This window comes from Neophocaena asiaeorientalis, unplaced genomic scaffold (assembly GCF_003031525.2).
Source record: "Neophocaena asiaeorientalis asiaeorientalis breed wild unplaced genomic scaffold, Neophocaena_asiaeorientalis_V1.1 scaffold228, whole genome shotgun sequence".
In the NCBI taxonomy this organism is placed as follows: domain Eukaryota; kingdom Metazoa; phylum Chordata; class Mammalia; order Artiodactyla; family Phocoenidae; genus Neophocaena; species Neophocaena asiaeorientalis.
In genome coordinates, this window is record NW_020173762.1 from 757,867 (window position 1) to 777,595 (window position 19,729).

Below are 19,729 nucleotides of genomic sequence, written 5' to 3' on the forward strand. Positions count from 1 at the left end.
ACAGAATAAATACAGTACTGTTTTCACCAGCTTTATTACTAGTGGTTTACCATATTAGAAGGCGGAATGTATCTGGTAACTGGCAAACTTTTATGTAGCAAAATATTCAAAGTATCATCCTTAGTAATAAAATGGAGGACATTTTTCGGAAGTTAATGTCTTTCCTTGGTTATTGACAGGAACTTACCTAAACTGAATTGCTAGTGATGTTGTGAAGAACTCATAGGTAGGGTTCTATCATTAACTGCTAAGGCTGTCAACAAACTGTATAGAAAAACAATGAGACAAAACCAAACCAAAAATAAAACAACAGAGTTTCAACTGAAGAGTGTGCCTCAATTGGTATATTTGAGTCTCAATATTCACCTCTGCTTAGGATTCTAATTCAGCTTCCAAAATAAATTCCCACCCAAACACCTTCATTGAGTGCTTCTGTCTGTAATACAGACATGATTTTGGGGTAGAGTATTTTGTGAGTAGTTAGAAAGCAAACTAAAGGTTAAGGACAGAGGATCCTTGGTGAGGACACATGTCCTTCAGAACTGCAACTTCTAATGAGCCCTGCTAAGAATTCCATTGTGCTGATTTACAAATCTGCTACAAAAATAACAAAGTAGACTTTCATTTCAGTTATAACACACAAAATTGGGAAATATGTCTGAAAAGCATAGGGAACTTATTTGCATACAGAAATATATAATAATCCCATTAAATTAAGTACAAAATTGTAACAAACTTGTTTTAATAATGAAAGGTTTAAAAATAATAGTGCTTCTAGATGAAACTATTTTTTTTTAAATTCCTGATTAATGAGACATATGGGAAGAAAAATTACTATAATGGTGAATGCTGACTCAGGATCTTATTTTTATTAAGTAGTTTATAGTGAGGGCTGTGACTATTTTTTCTATTTATAGTGGCAGCTCTGGTTAATTACCTTGTAATGTATTGTGACATTAATGCACTAGTAAACTATTGGAATTTACACTCCTATTCAGTAATAAAATCTATAAGTTGAAGAATGCATATAAAGTTATCACAGTCATAAATTATGTGACCAAATGCCATGTATGATCACATTAAACAATAGAATCTCTCAAATTTACTCATCGGGGGTAGGTGCCACTGAATTTATTATATACTTCAGCTATCTTGAAATATAGATTTCAACATTTTTTTCAAGGTTATTTGGTAACTTGTTACTACATTTTCCATATGGTTACTAAGAGCATGTTGGTCACAATTAAAATACACAGTACCAAAAAAGAAATACATTTTGACAAACAAGTGCATCAATTTCACAAACTATTTTTTCCCTAAAAAGTGAGTGCAAAAGTGAAAGAAATCAAGAGAATAGAAAGGAGGTAGTACGGTGACATGTGGATTAAAACCAAAATGATTCATAAGCTACATATAGAACTTAAGGGGATGAAAAAGAAATGAAAATGTCACATATACTTTTTGAAAAATAATTATATAATTATTTTTAAAAATAGAGGTTAAAAAACAATTCCAAAGTTACCAATAATTAGTTCACTATCTCAAATATTCAAAGCACAATCACTGTTAAAAAAAAAAGGTACCAAGTAATCCAAAATATTTGAGATAAGAACAGAATAAAATGGCAAAGTATCTGAAACAATCTGATACGTAATTGTATGTTAGAGAATTCATACTTTCTACTGAAAAATTCCCTGTTCTAATATTGATAGCTATATTAATACATTTTAAACATTGTTTTGTATTGCTCTCTTGATGGATATCAAAAAGCTTAAGTATGATTTTCCTATGAAAATATAGTCAAGTCTGTAAAATACACAGGGAATTAATATATAAAGCAATAATTCCTAAAACATGAACATGCATGTACACTAGTGGAAATTGGTACAGGGAGGGAAAGAAAGAGAATACAGAGAACTGTAGGTCAGTGGGGGAAGGGGACTATCAAGACATAGCTCTCATTTTCTCAATATGTATAAAATTATAGTAGAAAAAATAGATATCTAATGTGGTTTTTCAGGTAGTTCAAAGGATATTGCTATATAATCACACAAAAATGATTAGAGACAGTATTTCAAAGTATTTAAAGAACCTAATTTATCTTATTGTATAAATTCAAATCAAAACCTATAATATACATGAGAGACTCCCTCTCTGTACATAGATATAGATAATGTACAGCTCATTTGTGTAATTTGACTGTGCATAAATATCAAAAATGTACACTATAATTAGAAACAGTAAATGCTGATGAGGGGTGAGAGTTGAAAGTTGAAAGGAAATACTTCATGGTTCCAAAGCAATGATATTGCCAACTCTTACCATTTCCAATATTTGTTTTTAAGTAAAATATTAGATAGTTTTAAGAAAAAAAGCACAAGATGTTTTGCAATGTTATTTTGGTGAGTTATACAAATCTCTTTATTTATTCAATTAAATGTTCATTTTTTTTTTTTGAAAATTACAGGACTATGGCACATGAGCTAATGACTATAACTGCAATTGCATTAATCACAGTAGTTTAGGAGGGTCTCTGGGTCAATGCATGTAGAGGAACTATGTGAGAACTAGAAGTTATCAAGACAATTCTTCTAAGGTAGAGAGCACAACTTGAGGTAGATATAAAGCAGAGATCACTGCTGGATTCTAGTAAATCATTCTTCACCAGGTCAACACCATCACTACTTTTACTAAGATGATGCCGCTTTAAAGCGAAGCTCTTAATAATGCTACTTGCCTACTAACTCTTCAGGGTCTAGTTTATGTCAGGTTATTTGCCAGGAACTTGACACTAACTGTTTCACTTAATCATCCTTAAAAACTTGTTTTACAGTTGATAGACAGAAGCTGCCTAAGGTTGTGCAGGTCTGCCTGGCTCCAAGGCCCAGTCTCTTCCCATATGTCACAACAGCAAACCCCAAAGTTCGTATCAATAGTAATAGCCACATATTATCTAGGGCTTACCAGATGCCAGACTCTATTCTGTATCATCCTTAATCCTCACAAAGACACTGTGAGGATTTCTTATTTCTGAACTTCTGTGTGGTAGTTGAGGAAATTAAAGATAAGAAACGTCTAGAACTCCCAAGTTTAAGTTTATTGGCTATAAATCTCTTCATTTTATCACTCAATTTTTGTCTTGCTTCATTCTAAACTTATTTTACTCTTTATCTGCATAGCTACAGTAGGTTGAAATGGCCCAAATTCCTCTCCTTCCTGTATCCATGGTCCTTTGGATTATGGTTCCTCCATCAAGAGATGGAGTCCATTTCTTAAGTCTAGTGTTGCCTATGTGACTGGCTTTGGCCAATGGGACATAAAAAACATGAAACAAGTAGAGTATTAAACAATACCTGAACTTTGGGACTTTCCTACTCATTGCAAGGAATCCTGTCACAATGGGAATGAGCTGGGGCTAGCCTGCTGGAAGATGAGAGCCATATGGCCATCACTGCAGATGACATCAAGGTGACTACCAAACATGTGAATGAATTTCCTCCCCTGAAAATCCAACCAGCCTGCTAACTACTAAACATCCAGCCTCAGTCAAGTCAGCACATATGCAATTCAACCAACTCTGAGAACTATAAAAATGTTTCCTGTTTTAAGCCAATAACTTTTGGAGTCGATTATTACACTGTCACACCCATGACTTTATAGTATTCTTCCCAAATAATACTAGGATCATGTCTGAAGAATTTAATTATATTAAAGTCACCAACTTGCATAAATAGGTCTCCATCTTTGGTGGGAACAACATTCTACTAAGAATTAACATGTCTAAAACAAGGCATCCATTTAAAATTCATCTCTTCCTGATGATGAGAAATTATGTCATAAGCATCCAAGTAGTTAATCAATATAGAAACCTTAGAGACATTTCTGCTCTGTTCCCCGTATCAGTTCAGCCAATGCCATGTCTCTTCAAAACACTTCTCAGACCCTACCATTGCCACCAACACATTCCTAACTAATTTCCCAATCATCTTTTACCTGGATTACTGAAATGGCTTCCCTCTGTCAATCTTTCATCATCTACACTGATTTCAGAGATACTTTTCCCATATCAAGAACTGATTCTGTTATGATGTAACACCCCACTAACTTAGGAAAATTTTTTAAAAAATTAAAAATATTTGATGATTTTTTTCCAGGATAAAGTACAAACTCCTTGGCATGAGACACAGAATCCTTCACAATCTCCCTCATTACATCTTCCCAGTCTCTTCCTCTTAAACTGCTCCCATTTTACTGTGCACTCAAGCACATTTCCTTAAAAATATCACAACTTTCAGGTTTCACTGGTGGCGCAGCGGTTGAGAGTCCGCCTGCCGATGCAGGGGACACGGGTTCATGCCCCGGTCCGGGAGGATCCCACATGCCGCGGAGCGGCTGGGCCCGTGAGCCATGGCCGCTGAGCCTGCGGTCTGGAGCCTGTGCTCCGCAACAGACGAGGCCACAACAGTCAGAGGCCTGGTACCGCAAAAAAAAAAAAAAAAAAAATCACAACTTTCACATATAACATATTTTGGTTCATTCTGCTTCTTCTTTGTAAGGTTCTCTTATTGTCCCTGCTCAGTTTTCTTCTTGAAAAATGAGGATACATCTTTCACAATTTAGGTTGTCACCTTCACTTTCAGTCACTTAGAAATCATTTTAGGAGTTCCTATTGTGTGCCAAGCACAGATCAGTGGCTGGAGGAGAAATAATAATTATGACACTCTTTGCCTTCAAGGATCTTACAGAAGGAAAAAGGGACATTCAAGCTGAAAAATAAACTGCAGTGTTTTAGGAATAATAACTGAGGCAAGCACAGGGGATATTTGGAGGACAGAGGCATGTACTTAGCTCCTGCCTAGTACATGGGAAGACTTAACAGAGGAACTGAAGGTAAAGCAGAGCATTGCAACACTGGTAGAAACTTACTAGGTAGAAAAGAAAAGGTAAGAGACTCCTGGCAGAAGAAATAGCATGTATAGAAAACATGTCCATAAAAGTCAGATCTAATGACTTTTATTGTATACTATTGAAAGTATAAGAAAATATACCATGCCACTGGGACAAAGTGAGGAGAGTGGGAGGGAGGGGTGGAAGGGAGGAGATATGGAGATACGTGTGTATGTATAGCTGATTCACTTTGTTATACAGCAGAAACTAAAACACCATTGTAAAGCAATTATACTCCAATAAAGATGTTAGAAAAAATAAAATAAAATAAAAATAAAGCTATGTTCCCCTTTGAAAAAAAAAAAGAAAATATACCATATTATTTTAAATTGAAAAATTAACCTTAGGATATTTGGTATTTATAAAATTAAAAGTTTGTCTATTATTACATTAGTTTGAACATTATAAAACATTTAAAAATCATTAATTTTTAAAAGTAGAAAGATAAATTCTATATTTAGATTATGAGATAAATGTTACTTTTAACTTCTATTTTGTATGACTAGTTATTTTTAAAAATCTTTAAACAGATGGCATCAATTTAAATACATAATTTTAATTTATATATTTTAAAACTAAATTATCATATTAATAATAAAATGACTTTTAAAAGGAATAATAAAATATAAGATATCACTTTGCAAGGAAATAAATCTGTCAATATGACTTAGATTAAGACATCTTAACTTATTTTAAAATAAAAAAGGGTAGTAGAAGAAGAAATTTCCAATAAACAAAAGTAACGGTTATCTGGTAATCTTTAAATCTAGGTTTGTTTTCAACTAGTCTTCCACTATGGATCCTCATTTCTTATTTGGTTTACAAACATTTCTCAAAACAATATTTCACATCTTATTATAAATAAGACTTACTCTTTCTGTTATAACGTTCCTTACACACCATTTTCCTCCTTTTTTTTAATAGGCACTGCATTGTAAGATACATATTTACAGTTATCTTTAATTTAATTGTCTTCAACAATGAATGAATAAATTTCTTTTTCTTTAAACTAAAAAAAAAAGAATACAACTCACCTCTAACAGGGGGTCTTTCTAGCTCAGAGTCAAGGTGAATTGGTGGAGAGATGTATGGTACCTGTCCATGATGTGCCTGTCCTGTGGACCCAAAAATAAATGTTAAGATATTATAATTATGTCTTCTTACATTTTTTTTGGTTTTATGATGTCATACATCTCTCTTCACACTGAATTACTAACCATTATAGAGTGCAGACAGATCTATCCAAACACAGAATCATTATGTGTCATCCAAACATCAAGCAATTAAATCAGTCCTTCTTAAGCCATCTACTTTGTTGTTGTTGTTAAATCACAAGTTTATTGTTGAGTGACACTTTAAAAAATACAATAAAAGTGATTGACAAGAAAAATGAAATGCAAAAACTAAAGACATAAAATACAAGTCCCCATTTTTCATTGTTAAACAGACACTAAGTACTCTATCAATTTGCTTTAAGTGTTTCTAAACATTTACTCTTAACTTTTGCATTTATTTCACTGCAGATCAGTAATAAATGGTCTGCAGACTGGCATCTATGTCAGATAACACTTTGAATAGCACTTACTTAGATAACTTTACAACCCTAATTAATTTATACCTTATTTTTATGATTACTTTTAAACTTTTTACTTATTATTTGAGTAGAAAACTACTCCTACTTGCTTATTGTACTTGATGAAAAAATAATAACTAACCACAATATAAAAAAGCAGGTAGATGGATTCATTCTCTGTTTCTTGTAAAGCATTCTGCTAGTTCACATGCATATCTGTAATACATTTTCTGTCTCATGAGTCAAAGTTGATTTGAAGGACTAGACGCTGACTGAAAAAAATTGCTAGCTTAAAAACAAAAGAGTTTTCTAATGCTCAAAGTAGCTATAGCTTGTATACTGATAATCCAGTAAGCAATTAGGATGTTAAGGCAAGAAAGCATAATTACAGAGTTCAATCTCTAAAGCTACTTTATATAACGAAGGTTTGGGTAAAAGTACAGAACCCACAGCTTTCTTTCTATAATGGGAATATGCAGTTATATTTTATACATTTACTATAGCAATCTACAGGGTTGTTAATCTCTTTTCCTAAACAAGGAAAGTTAATGATACATAGATTATGATAACAATTAGAGTAACCTTCCTGTTTCAAGTAATATTCGACTTGTAATAAACTCTGCTGATTTCTCTTATGAGGCACATTTCAAATAATTAATATGGCTCCCTGTTGATAGTAGCTGCTATTGCTCCCAGCATTTTTCTAGCTAACAGCAGACACAGTGGAGAGGCGGTAATACACAGAGCTCCTCATAATGGTAACTAAGAATATTATGCTTTCACTGGTCATGTTTCAGTGGAATACTAAAAGCACTATTATAAAAGAAATGACAGCGATTGTGCACTGCTAGCAGTCCATGTGTAATATAGCTTATTAAAAACTTCAGATTATCTTAATTATAAAAACACCTGATGTTTATCTCTGTTGCATACTTGGTTGCAAAAACATTTTTATTTTTAAGGTCTTGTGTCATTACAAATGAATTGGTTTGAAACTTTATTGATCATGTAAATGAAAATAAGAATCTTTCACTTTATATTGGTTCAAAATACCATCAGCATATAAAATAGTATTGATTTCATGTCAAACCAAGGAACATGGCTTTTACTACATATAATAATAACCACTACGCATTCATACATACATCATCTCCTTTTATGCAACCAATATCACTATAAGGATTTAAAGGTAGGTAATACATTAATACACACACATTTTTAAATCAAAGATACAAGCAGAGGAGATTAAGTAACTAACATGCAGATAGTAAACAGCAAGGCCAGTCATATTTTGACTTCAAATTTCAAGTGTTTTCATCTATATCATAATATTTTTCTCAAAGAAGGTATATTAAACCTGAATATAATGCGTATAGATTTTAGTGATTAAACTCTGACAAGTAACTGCTTTTGGGACTGTTACCTCTACATTTATAATGAAGTAAACAGTCCCTTTAAATGCCACATTTGCCTTTGTTCTTGGGATAAGCATGTAACCTCGACAGTACTCAACACAGGTACTTTAGGCAGTACAAGTTCACAGTGTGTATATCCCTAAGGGAAAATGGGGATATCAAAGAGCCAGTGGAATGGAATGGGGATTATTGATGGTCAAATTCTGAACCTGGTTTGCCACAATTTCCATTCTCTCTCCAAGGAGAAATCTAGCAAACTGCAGGATGCAGTATGGCAGGGAAAGTCACAGTGGTAGGCATTGACTGGGACTCTAAGCCTTAGAGAAAGGTGAGAAATGCAGTAATGGATTCCAATCTGGTAACTGAAATTTCTGATCTACAGAATCACAAAATCACAACTATTTTCAGAGCAACTATTGATGACAAAGAGTGGAAACCAGAAGAAAAGATCTTCTACAACTAAAGATATAAAGAAGGAACCACAACGAGATGGGTAGGAGTAGGTGGAATCACGATATAGTCAAGAGCTGTACCCCTGGATGGATGACCCACAAGGGGGATGATAATTACAATTGCAGAGGTTGTCTACAAAGAGTGAGAGGTCTGAGCCCCACATTAAGCTCCCCAGCCGGGGGGTCTTGTACCAGGAAGACAAATCCCCAGAACAGTTAGTTTTGAAGGCCAGTGGGGCTTAGTGTCCAGAGAGCCAGAGGGTTGTGGGAAATAGAGACTCCACTCTTAAAGGACATACACAAAATCTCACATGCTCCAGGACCCAAGGCAGAAGCAGTAAGTTGAAAGAAGCCTGGGTCAGACCCACCAGTTGATCTTGGAGAGCCTCAAGAAGAGGTAGAAGGCAACTGAAGCTCACCGTGGAGATAAAGACACTGGTGGCAGCCATTTTGGGGAGCTCATTCTTCCACGCGGACACTGGTAGTGGTAAATGTCATTTTGGAATCTTCCCTCTAGCCTATTAGCACTGGGACCTGGTCTGCCCACCAGCTTGTTTGCACCAGTACTAGGATACATAAGGACAAGTAACTAACTGGGTGAGGCTGCCTTAAGACCCCCTGAGCCCACAGCCATCTCAGGACATGGCCCTGTCCACCAGAGGGCCCAGGATCTGGGCCTACATACTACTGCACAGACACTAGACCTGGCACCCCCAGGTCTCTGCAGCCAGAGACGCTGGGTCCCAGCCCTGCCCATCAGCAGGTAGATACCAGCCCCAGGACCACCAAAGCCCTGCAGCCTGCTTTGTCAGGACCCAGCCAACCCACCAAAAGGCCAGCACCAGTCTTAAGATCACTTGGGCCCTGGCCCTGCCCACCAGCACCAGCTTTTTAAAAATTAATTAATTAATTAATCGATTTTGGGCTGCTTTGGGTCTTCATTGCTGTGCATAGGCTTTCTCTAGTTGCAGTGAGCAGGGGCTACTCTTTGTCGCAGTGCGCGGGCTTCTCATTGCGGTGCCTTCTCTTTGTTGCAGAGCACGGGCTCTAGGCACACGGGCTTCAGTAGTTGTGGCATGTGGGCTCAGTAGTTGTGGCTCACAGGCTCTAGAGCACAGGTTCAGTAGTTGTGGCACACAGGATTAGTTGCTCCACGGCATGTGGGATCTTCCCGGACAAGGGCTTGAACTTAAGTCTCCTGCATTGGCAGGTGGATTCTTAATCACTGCACCACGAGGGGAGTCCCCCCAACACAAGCTTTGTGACACCTTGGGCTCCTCAGCCAGTGGCCCAGGATCCAGCCCAACACCAGCCTGACACCAGATTTGGGTCACCCCAGAACCCATAGCCAGCCATGTCAGGAACCGGCCCACCGGCCAGCAGGCTGATAGTAGATCTGTGAACCCCAGCCCTGAAACCACCCACCCCATAATCTGACTCTGCCACCAGTGGGTCAGTATTAGCCCCAGGACCCTGTGGCATTCTGCAGTGAGCAGCCTCACGACCCAGCCCTGCCAACCAGCAGATGCCAGCTTCCGCAGGGTCTGGCAACCAACTGGACCAGGGGCCAGCCACACCTACCAGGCCACCCACCGTAGTCAGCCCTCCATAACAGAAGGATCCATGCAGCCCACAAAGGGGACACCCCTAGAGTATATAGTTCTGGTGACCAGAGGGAAGTTTGCTGCTGGGATGCACAGGATGCCTCCTACAAAAGGCCACTTCCCGATGTTGGGAAATGTAACCAACCTACAAGATACATAGAAATAAAAACAGAAAATTAGGCAAATGAGGCAACAGAGGAACATGTTGCAACGGAAGGAATAAGATAAAACCTCAGAAGAAGAACTAAGTGAAGTAGAGATAGGCAATCTACCTGATAAAGTGTTTATTTTAAGGTAATGACCATAAAGATGATCAAAGAACTCAAGAGAAGAATGGATGAACACAGTGAGAAGTTGAACAAACAGTTAGAAGATAGAAAGAAGAACTAAACACACCTGAAGAATACAATAACTTAAATAAAAATACAGTGTAAGGAATCAACAGATTAGATGATACAGAAGAACAGTCAGTGAGCTGTAAGTTATAGTAATGGAAATCACCAAAGCTGAACTGAAAAAATAGAAAGAAATGAAGTCATTTTAAGAGGTCTCTGAGACAACTTCAAGTGTACTAACATTCTCATCACAGGAGTCTCAGAAGGAGAAGAGAGAGAGAAAGGGACAGAGAAAATATTTGAAGAAATGGTAGCTGAAAACTTCCCTAACCTGGGAAATGAAACAGACATCCATGTACAGGAAGCACAGAGACTCCCAGACAGGATCAACTGAAAGAGGATCACGCCAAGACTCATTGTAATTAAAATGACAAAAATTAAATATTAAGAGAGAATATTAAGAATGAATGCAAAATAATAGTAATAATAATAAACTCCAGTTAAAACTATAACGCCCATAAAAATTTCTCTTGGACTTTATGGTGAATAATATTCAGCAAAAAAATGCAATCAGCTCAAAAAGAGCATAGGGAGGTAAAAAGCATGACAAACACGTTTTAAAAATATGACACGTTTTCCACCATATTTGACTGTATTATACTAGTCTCACCTGGTCCTCATAACCACAGCTTTGTATATCGAAATATGTGATGTGCTCCTTTTATTTTTGTCCTTACTTTTCCAAATTAAAAAAGATACATATCTGCTTATTTTTCCTTCTGAATTTTATTGCATTTTTTTCTAAATTTTAAAGTAAAAAATCATATTGAGATTGTATTAGAATTACATTAATTCTATAAACCAATTTGGAGAATAAATATTTTAAATAGTTTGTCTTCATGTATTTTAAATGGACTGCTTTTTGTTTGAATTGCTTTTTAATAAATAGGAATAAATTATTTTTGAAGTTTTCTATATTTTGGTTATAAGAATATTTCATTGTGTAAGTATTCTATTTTCCCCATTTTGAATAAAATCTCTAAATTTTCTTGATGACTTTCATTTAACTTTTTTGACCTTTATTGTTGTAATTATTAGTTACTGAGTCTACCTTACTAGCTCCTTAGAGCTAGACACACTGATAATAATATTTTGGTGATGCCCTGTGATCTTTGTTTCTTGTAAGAAGTATATTCCCAGGTTAAGATTCATCTATATACCCTTGTATTTAATTATTTTGTGCTGCAGAATTTAAATTTTAAAGATTGAATTTATAGGACATGAATTTTAGGTGACAGTTTCCTGGTGTTGCTATTCACATGTCATTTTATCTTTAAGTCCCTACAAAGTAATTACCAAAGGAATAAGCATTGCTTAATGACAGATTTCATAAAAGAATTACAAAGAATTAAAAAGTGGGAGGAAAAAATGCTTCTTGGTACATGGCTTAGGAGTCTAGAAGAATAATGGCAACAGGGTAATGGGTAGGTAGCTTATGAATTAGATTTTATTCAATTTGTAGTGTAGGTAAATGATACATTTGCATGAAAATGTCATATATATGCATTTATATATACATGTATGCACATACATACTTGTATATATGTGTACATTTATATGAAATATATACTTATATAATTTACATATCATACAATTCACCCATTTCAAATATACAATTCAATGTTTTTAGTACATTTATAGATTTGTGCAACCACTACCACAATCAATTGAGACTACTTTCATCACCATAAAAAGAAATTTGAAGCCTCTCAGCAGTCACTCCCCATTTCCTCCCAACCCACCCTAGTCCTGGGCAACCACTCATCCCCTTTCCATCTCTATAGATTTACCTGTTCTGGACATTTCACGTAATTGGAATCATACAAATATATAGTCTTCTGTGATCAGTTTCCTTCATTCAATTTAATTTTTCAAGGCTCCATATGGTAGCATGAATCAGTACTTAATTCCTTTATGCTGCCAAATAATATTTCATCGTAAAAACATACCATATTTATTGTATCCATTAATCAGCTGATGGACTTTGGGGATAATTTCCACTTTTTGACTATTATGAATAATCCTGCTATGAACCTTCATTTAAAAGTTTTTGTGTGGACATATGTTGCATTTTTCTTGAATACACATACCTAGAAGTGGAATTGTTGGGTCGTATAGTAAACTCCATGTATAAACTTTTGTGGAAATGTCAGTCTGATTTCCAAAGAAGCTATACCATTTTATTTTTCATTAGGAATGTATGAGGGTTCCACTATCACAGAGGTGTTTTTCAGGGTTTTTTGCTTGTTTGCTTGTTTGTTCATTTTAAGGTGATAGTCTAGTTAATCAGGATTGACGAGACCTGAAATAATTAATATTAAGACAATTGTGAAATCTGGGAAGGGAATAATCTCCCCAGATGAACACAGAAAAGTAAAGCATAGGGTTTGGGTCAGAAGTTGTACAGTTCATCCACATTGCGAGAGTAGAAGGAAAAAAATGATCTGGCCAAAAAAACGAAAACAAAGAAAGAGATGCTCACATTCTGAAATGAAAATGTGTGAGCTATCTATCCGGTGTTAGGTATGCCAAAGATGTAGAAGATTTAAGGGTGCTGGTTAGTAGAAGCCAAAAGGCCATTATGGATTTTGGAAAAGCCATTATTTTTCTATTTTCAATCTCTTTTCAACTTTCATTTAATTTCTATTTCTTTGAGGAATTCTCTGCAATTTCTACTAAAGTTCAAATATAGAAAAGACTTGACCAACACTAAGTACAGGAAAAGGATTTTTTTTTGTCCTCTTTCTACTGTCAATACTTTACTTGCACATCAGAGCACAGCAATACATTTTTAGAACCATAGAGTTTGGAGGGAGAAAGACATTTGATATCTTATAATCCCAAACCTACATTTTTAGAATAAGGAAGCTGACATCTTGATAAATTGGTGACTTTCAAATGTCAAATCAAGGTGGTGGTTGTCAAGAGTGATGTCAGAGGACAGTAAGAAAGGGGATGCAGCTAGCCTGCAGAGAACTGCCCTCAACCCTCTCTTACTTCTGAAGCCTTACTTAGCAAGCAATTATTTTCAAGTTGTGTGGGCCATGAGCTTTCAGGCTGTTGAGACATTAAAAGGGTTGAAAACTATTTATTTATAAAAATATGTATATTTTTTTCGATTTGGCTCTGCCTATAAACTAAAGGCAACTTAGCCTATCAGGTAAGATCATGCCCAGGAAACAGAACTGCCAGTGTTGGTATTTGGACTCTGCCACATTTTAGCCATAGAATTATTAACCATGTAAGTTATTAGCCAGCAACTATCAAGCTGTTTAACTTCTATGTGCCTCGATTTCCTCATTTGTATAATGGGGATTATAATAGCACTGACCTCATAGAGGTGTTTTGAAAATTAGATAAATGTATACATATGTAGTAATTAGAACAGTGCATGGGATGTAGCAAAGTACTTAGAATTTTTAGCTATATTATTATTATTATGCTAAATTCATTCTTTCATTCATTAATTCACCAAACAACATTAACTGAGTGCCTCATATGTGACAGGTGCCTTCTTAGGCGGTTGGCATTCATCACACAACAAAATAAATGATAATCCACACTCTTATGTAGGGGAAGACAGATAGTAAGCGTTTAACACAGTAAATATTATATGTGTGAGATGCTGAGGGCAATGGAAACAAATTAGAACAGGCTAAAGGGGATCTGAAGTAGGAGGGGCAGGTTGCAATTTTAAATAGAGTGATCGGGAAGGCCTAATTTAATTTCTATGAATAGATTTTGAAGAGTTCAAGAAAAGGCAAGAGATATTATCTGACTTTTATAGGAAATTGTAAAAAGATAAAAGTATAGATAAGAGTCCAAATCTAATTCTATTAATTAAGAATGAAAGAACAAAATGTGCTGGTAGCAGATGCTTTTGCCTAATATTTATTTCAAATTTTACACATATTCGTAGACATATTAATAATGACACCAATGAGTAAAAGAAGACATAAATAAAATACGGTGATATGTAATTGGGAAAATGAACACAACTTTATTCCTAAAGTAAAAACACATTTTACTACCATAAAGTCCCCATTGGTTTCTCCAGTTATACTATCTTTCAACTCAAATTTTCCTCATTTTCTATATAGTGCTGTAAACAAGTTTAATAGTTTATGGCTCTCCAGGCAGATTTCATGCCTTCTTTTTGTTCGTTTCCTTTAAATTTTCAACTTCTGATTTTAATTATTTCCTCTAGAGATATGACATTTCCCCCTCCTTAAAAACAATAAAATAGATCTCACATTTTTGAACGTGGGGTTTTTAATGATATTGCCATTTTCCTTTTACAAGCTTTAGAATGATAGCAGGTTACATTGCTGCATTTCTCTGCCCTATTATAATAATGATTCCATGTGGAATGTGGAAACCTATACTAAACTACATTGAAGAACGGCATATGGGATTTTTCTAAGTTTTTCAAATACTCTGAAAGTAAATGAGACTCCTCAAAAAATGTTTAATTTTTTGTTGAAAATAATTTCAGCTACAAAAAAAATACCAGAGGTCAATGTGTTGGTTGTGCTGATGGAAAACTGCGTGTGCCTGACATTACAACAGCTTGCTTTTTTTGTCTTTAAATCCCAGTCTGACTATAACCATCTGGCATCCAAAAAGTCAGCTTTCAGGTGCAGATATAAACACCAATCAAAAGTAATCATCAAAGAAAAGAGTTGTAAAGTTGTCAATTTAACACCTATCTTTTCACTCTGGTTTCCTTTTCCCCCTTCATCTTATTACTCACACTTATTTTCAGTAACTTTAGTAAAATATGAAGTAGCAGAGAAACAACTACATGATTGACTTCTTATTGAGGATATAAAGTCATTGATGGAGGTGCAAAGGTCACTAACTAGCTTCTCTGCAGTGGATATTTCTTGCCACAAAGGAAACAAATCGAGTAATTTGGAGCAAAGGTAACTTTCTTGTGTTGTGTGTGTGTGTGTGTGTGTGTGTGTGTGTGTGTGTAGTTCTTCCAGCAAATATTTCTTCAGTACCCACTCCCACTCTGTGACCAGTATTAACAATACCATATGAACAAGATAATACAATGCTCCAAAGAGAGGCTTCAGCTTAGATGCAGGGTTAAGAAATTGCAGTGAAGTATGATATGTACCTTGATAGAGGTGAGAGAAAAGAGTACAACAATAGCCTTGAACTGAGGTAAGTGAAGTGAGGGAAGATGAGAGAAAGATGAGACTGAGGGAACAGCAATTAGTCTAGTGAAAGAGTATGGCAGGCACGGAGAATCAGAAGGAATGATATGAGGGGAGGCCTGCTGATCAGATAAGTGAGAGGGCTAGGAGACAGGGACCCACAAAGGAGGGTGGGCAGAAAAGATGATTAAAAATAATGTAGGGCTTCCCTGGTGGCACAGTGGTTGAGAGTCCGCCTGCCGATGCAGGGGACACGGGTTTGTGCACTGGTCCGTGAGGATCCCACATGCCGCGGAGCGGCTGGGCCCGTGAGCCATGGCCGCTGAGCCTGTGCGTCCGGAGCCTGTGCTCCGCAACGGGAGAGGCCACAACAGTGAGAGGCCCACATACTGCAAAAAATAAATAAATAAATAAATAATAATAATGTAAAAATTCAAAAATGTACAAAAAAGGAAAGAATAAAAATTACATGTGAAGGGGAACAGAATGTATCACCCCAAAGCATGCCACTCTGGCATATTGATTATTTTGAATTAAAGTTACTCGAGAAACAAATGGTATAAGAAAGACACTCTGACCCTCCTCTGTCTCCCTGAAAGCAGGAAATAAATCTCCCATGTGAAAGGTATCCTCTCTGCACAAGGAGGACAGAAGGCATCATTATCCCAGATAGGGAACTCAGGGCTGAGAAAGCTGCATAAACAAGCCCTGTTACTTCTTCACTAATTTACTACCCCAAGTCCAAACCCCTTTCTTACAATGGTCAATTCTTTGAGTCATATTTTTTTGGGCCTCCAGTACAAACAAAATCAAATCTGTTTTTCTCTTGCTAATCTTTATGTCAATTTAATTATTAGACCAGCCAAAGAATTTAGAAGGGGAAAAGGGACAAGTTTTCCACCTCTACACATGTTTATCACCCAGCTTCATCAATGGTTAATTCAGGGGCTATATTGTTTCACCGTTCTCCTCCTATGCCTCTTTCCCCATCCCAGAATAAGGGGAAGCAAATCCCAAACATCATATAATTTCATCTGTAAATTATCTGAGTATGTGTCTATAAAATATGAGTTCTTTAAAAACAACCACAATACCATTATGATACCTAAGAATTAGGAAGATACATTGTGAAATGAATTTAATGTAAAATTCAGTGAAGCAATTATCAGGAAGAAATCAGCCAGTCGGAAAGAAATGAAACCTGTTGGCCTGAAAAATACCTCATTGGTCCTAGGGCTGAAATTGTGTTGGACTGAGGAATGTTTTATATCAATGATGAATTTCAGGTGCTCACAGATATAGAGGGGACTCTATCTTATAAGCCATACAAATGCTTTCCTTTCTTTCACAAGCGTGAAAAACAGACTTGGTAGTTAAAATGATAAACACTGAATTTTGGATGCATCGCTTCAGAATTATTCCTTGAAGTCTCAGAAACCTATTGTAGCAAGCCTTACAAAAATAAACTAGAAACAGAATAGAAAAAGAAAAAGAAATCAGAGCATTTATCTTTCCTGAATGTCTAGTTTTTATAATTCTTCAAAAATAAACAGGAATGAACACTTTGGAAACTGAAGATCATAGTAATAAAAATAGTTATTTTCTAATTTTCTAAGAGACTAATACTAAGGAGCACCATGTGAGGTAAATGTTGCTTCCCATTTTAAAAATGCAGTAACCAAAGCTTTATAAGGTTAAGTGGATTTTCAGAGGTTACACAACAGTGTGTGTAGGAATCAGGTTTCAGTCCAGAGACCATGTTCTTACTATGTAGCTTACTGCCTCCACACCCTATAAATAGACCTACGAGGGTGGAGAGGCAAATATACTAAATTTCTGAAACATTAGAAATTCTTAGTCCTTTTCCAGGCTAACCTAAAATTAAGTGTTTACATTAATAAAAGACTAAATCACAGAACAATCAGGACTCTAAAATCACTTTTCTCAAACAATGAGCAAAACACTATGTTCTACTTAACCCTAGGTTAACTATATTAGCCTTCCCCGGACATTTGTTTTTAATTTTAGTGGAGGTCTTAAAAATGGTAGGGGTCAGTAATACAGATTTCCTTGAATCACTGTGATTCCAAAAGCTGGAAAAAAGAAAAAAGACACTTGAAGCAGTCCTCCTCCCCACATGCACACTCACATCTTTCCTATTGTTTATCATCATTGTACTAAGCCCAAGTTTTGCATACAGTAGAATAAGGAGAAAGTATTTTACTATTGAAGTAGTTAATATTCAGGCCTATTCCACTGAAGGTGTGTATTCAGGATGAGGAGCTGTGAAAAGCTAGTTTAGAAAAAACACAGGTGAACCTAATGAGCAGAACTGATGTTAGCATGAACACAGGGGTCCATAACTTCAGTTGGTCAATTAGCACAGGACATACAAGAGGCTGTTCCTAAGCCTCCTTCTCTTCCAGAGCAATTCTGATTTGGGAATTATACCTTCCTCAGATATTTTGCTTATAGCTTATGGTAGATAGAACACTGGTCCTTCCTAATCCTCAGGATCTGTAAATATGTTATTTTATATGGCAGGAGGGACTTTGCAGATGTGATTATGGTTGAGATGGGGAGATTATCCTTATGACAGTAGTTCTTGAAAGTCGAAAAGGGAGGCAGAAGAGTAAGTCAGAGTGATGCAACGTGAGAAACACTACATAAGCTGTTGCTGGCTTTGAAGATGGAGGGAGGGGACCAGAACCAAGGAATTGGGGCTGCTTCTAGAACTAAAAAAGACAAAGATCCTCTCCAGAGTCTACATAAAGAACTACTTTTAGCCTAATAAGACCTGTGTTGAACTTCTGTCTTAGAGAAATATAAAGTAATAAATTAGCATTGTTTAACCCTCTAAGTTTGTGGTACTTTGTTCCAGCAGTGATAGAAAACTAAGACACGATATAATAACTGGTATTTATTTTAATTCTAAAAATATCCTTTTCATATTAAATATACTAATTATTTGAACAGCTAATACATGGATATGGTATATATTCAACTGGGACAAAATGAAAGCCTCTAATCAACCTGATGGCTATCCACAGGCAATCTCTCTTTCCGGTATCTTGTGTACATTTCTGGAGTTATTCTAAACCCTTATAACACACACATATACACACACTCTACCATATATTTATTTATTTGAATTGCTGCCATATTAAAACACACTGATATTCTGCATTTTGTCAAGACTGCTCTAGAAGACAGTTCTAGAGCTTCAACGTTTAACCACATCTTTCTAATACATACGAATTCTTGCATACATTATTAAGAATGTATCATCACCTAAAATATCACCAGTGGCACAGATAGTTCTTTTAATCAGAAAGAGGAGATTACTTCACAAGGCAATGTAATAACTTGATGACTGCAACTAAATGATAAGCATAAAACACAACTATATATAATGAGATAGACAAAACAAAAATCAAAGAGACAGAACAGCTTCCTTAGAAATCATCTAGCCCAACTGCTGTAATTTACAGGGGGAAATAGGCCTAGACAAGGTATAGGACTCACGTAAAGTCACCCTATAGCTAAGGGCAAGAGGCAGACATAGCATAATAGTTATATAACCCCTAGTTATGTGTTCTTTCCTTTATACTACTCTATCTCTTTATTTTTTTTAATTAGGATTTTTTTAAAACATTTAAAAATTCATAGCAAAATTAAGGAGGTACAGATTTCCCATGTATCCTGTCCCCACAAAGGTATAGATAGCCATTATCAATGTCCCCGACCACAGTGGTACATTTATTACAATTGATGAACTGACACTGACACATCATAATCACCTAAAGTCCATATAGTATTAGTGCTCATTCTTGGTGTTGTATAGTCAATGGATTTGGACAAATGTATAATGACAACTGTCCATGATTATGATATCATATGAGTATTTTCACTGCCCTAAAAATTCTCTGTGCTTTGCCTATTCATCCTCTCTCCTCCTTTATTTCTCTTATCTTTATGACAGAAAATGTAGAAAGTATAGAAACTTTGTTGGCTAACGAGTAGGGCTAGGAATGCTGCATTACAGGAAAATAAAAGTTTTGTATAAAAGGAAGATTTAGAGTTTATCCACTGTTATGAAATTACCTAGGTCACAGATTTACTGTGAGAATGAAATCAATAGTGACATAAAGATTACTAGTGTCTAGTACAGAATCAAG

At 35.8% G+C, this 19,729-nt stretch overlaps 1 protein-coding gene across 3 annotated transcripts in view; it reads right to left on the reverse strand.

Annotated features, from left to right (window-relative positions):
- ADGRL3 (adhesion G protein-coupled receptor L3) overlaps positions 1-19,729 on the reverse strand; it is a 688,045-nt gene that overhangs the window by 256,220 nt on the left and 412,096 nt on the right. For all 3 annotated transcript variants that reach the window (XM_024751339.1, XM_024751340.1, XM_024751338.1), the window contains one exon: positions 5,982-6,062. In XM_024751339.1, coding sequence (XP_024607107.1) covers positions 5,982-6,062 — 81 coding nt within the window. The remainder of the gene's footprint in view (positions 1-5,981; positions 6,063-19,729) is intronic.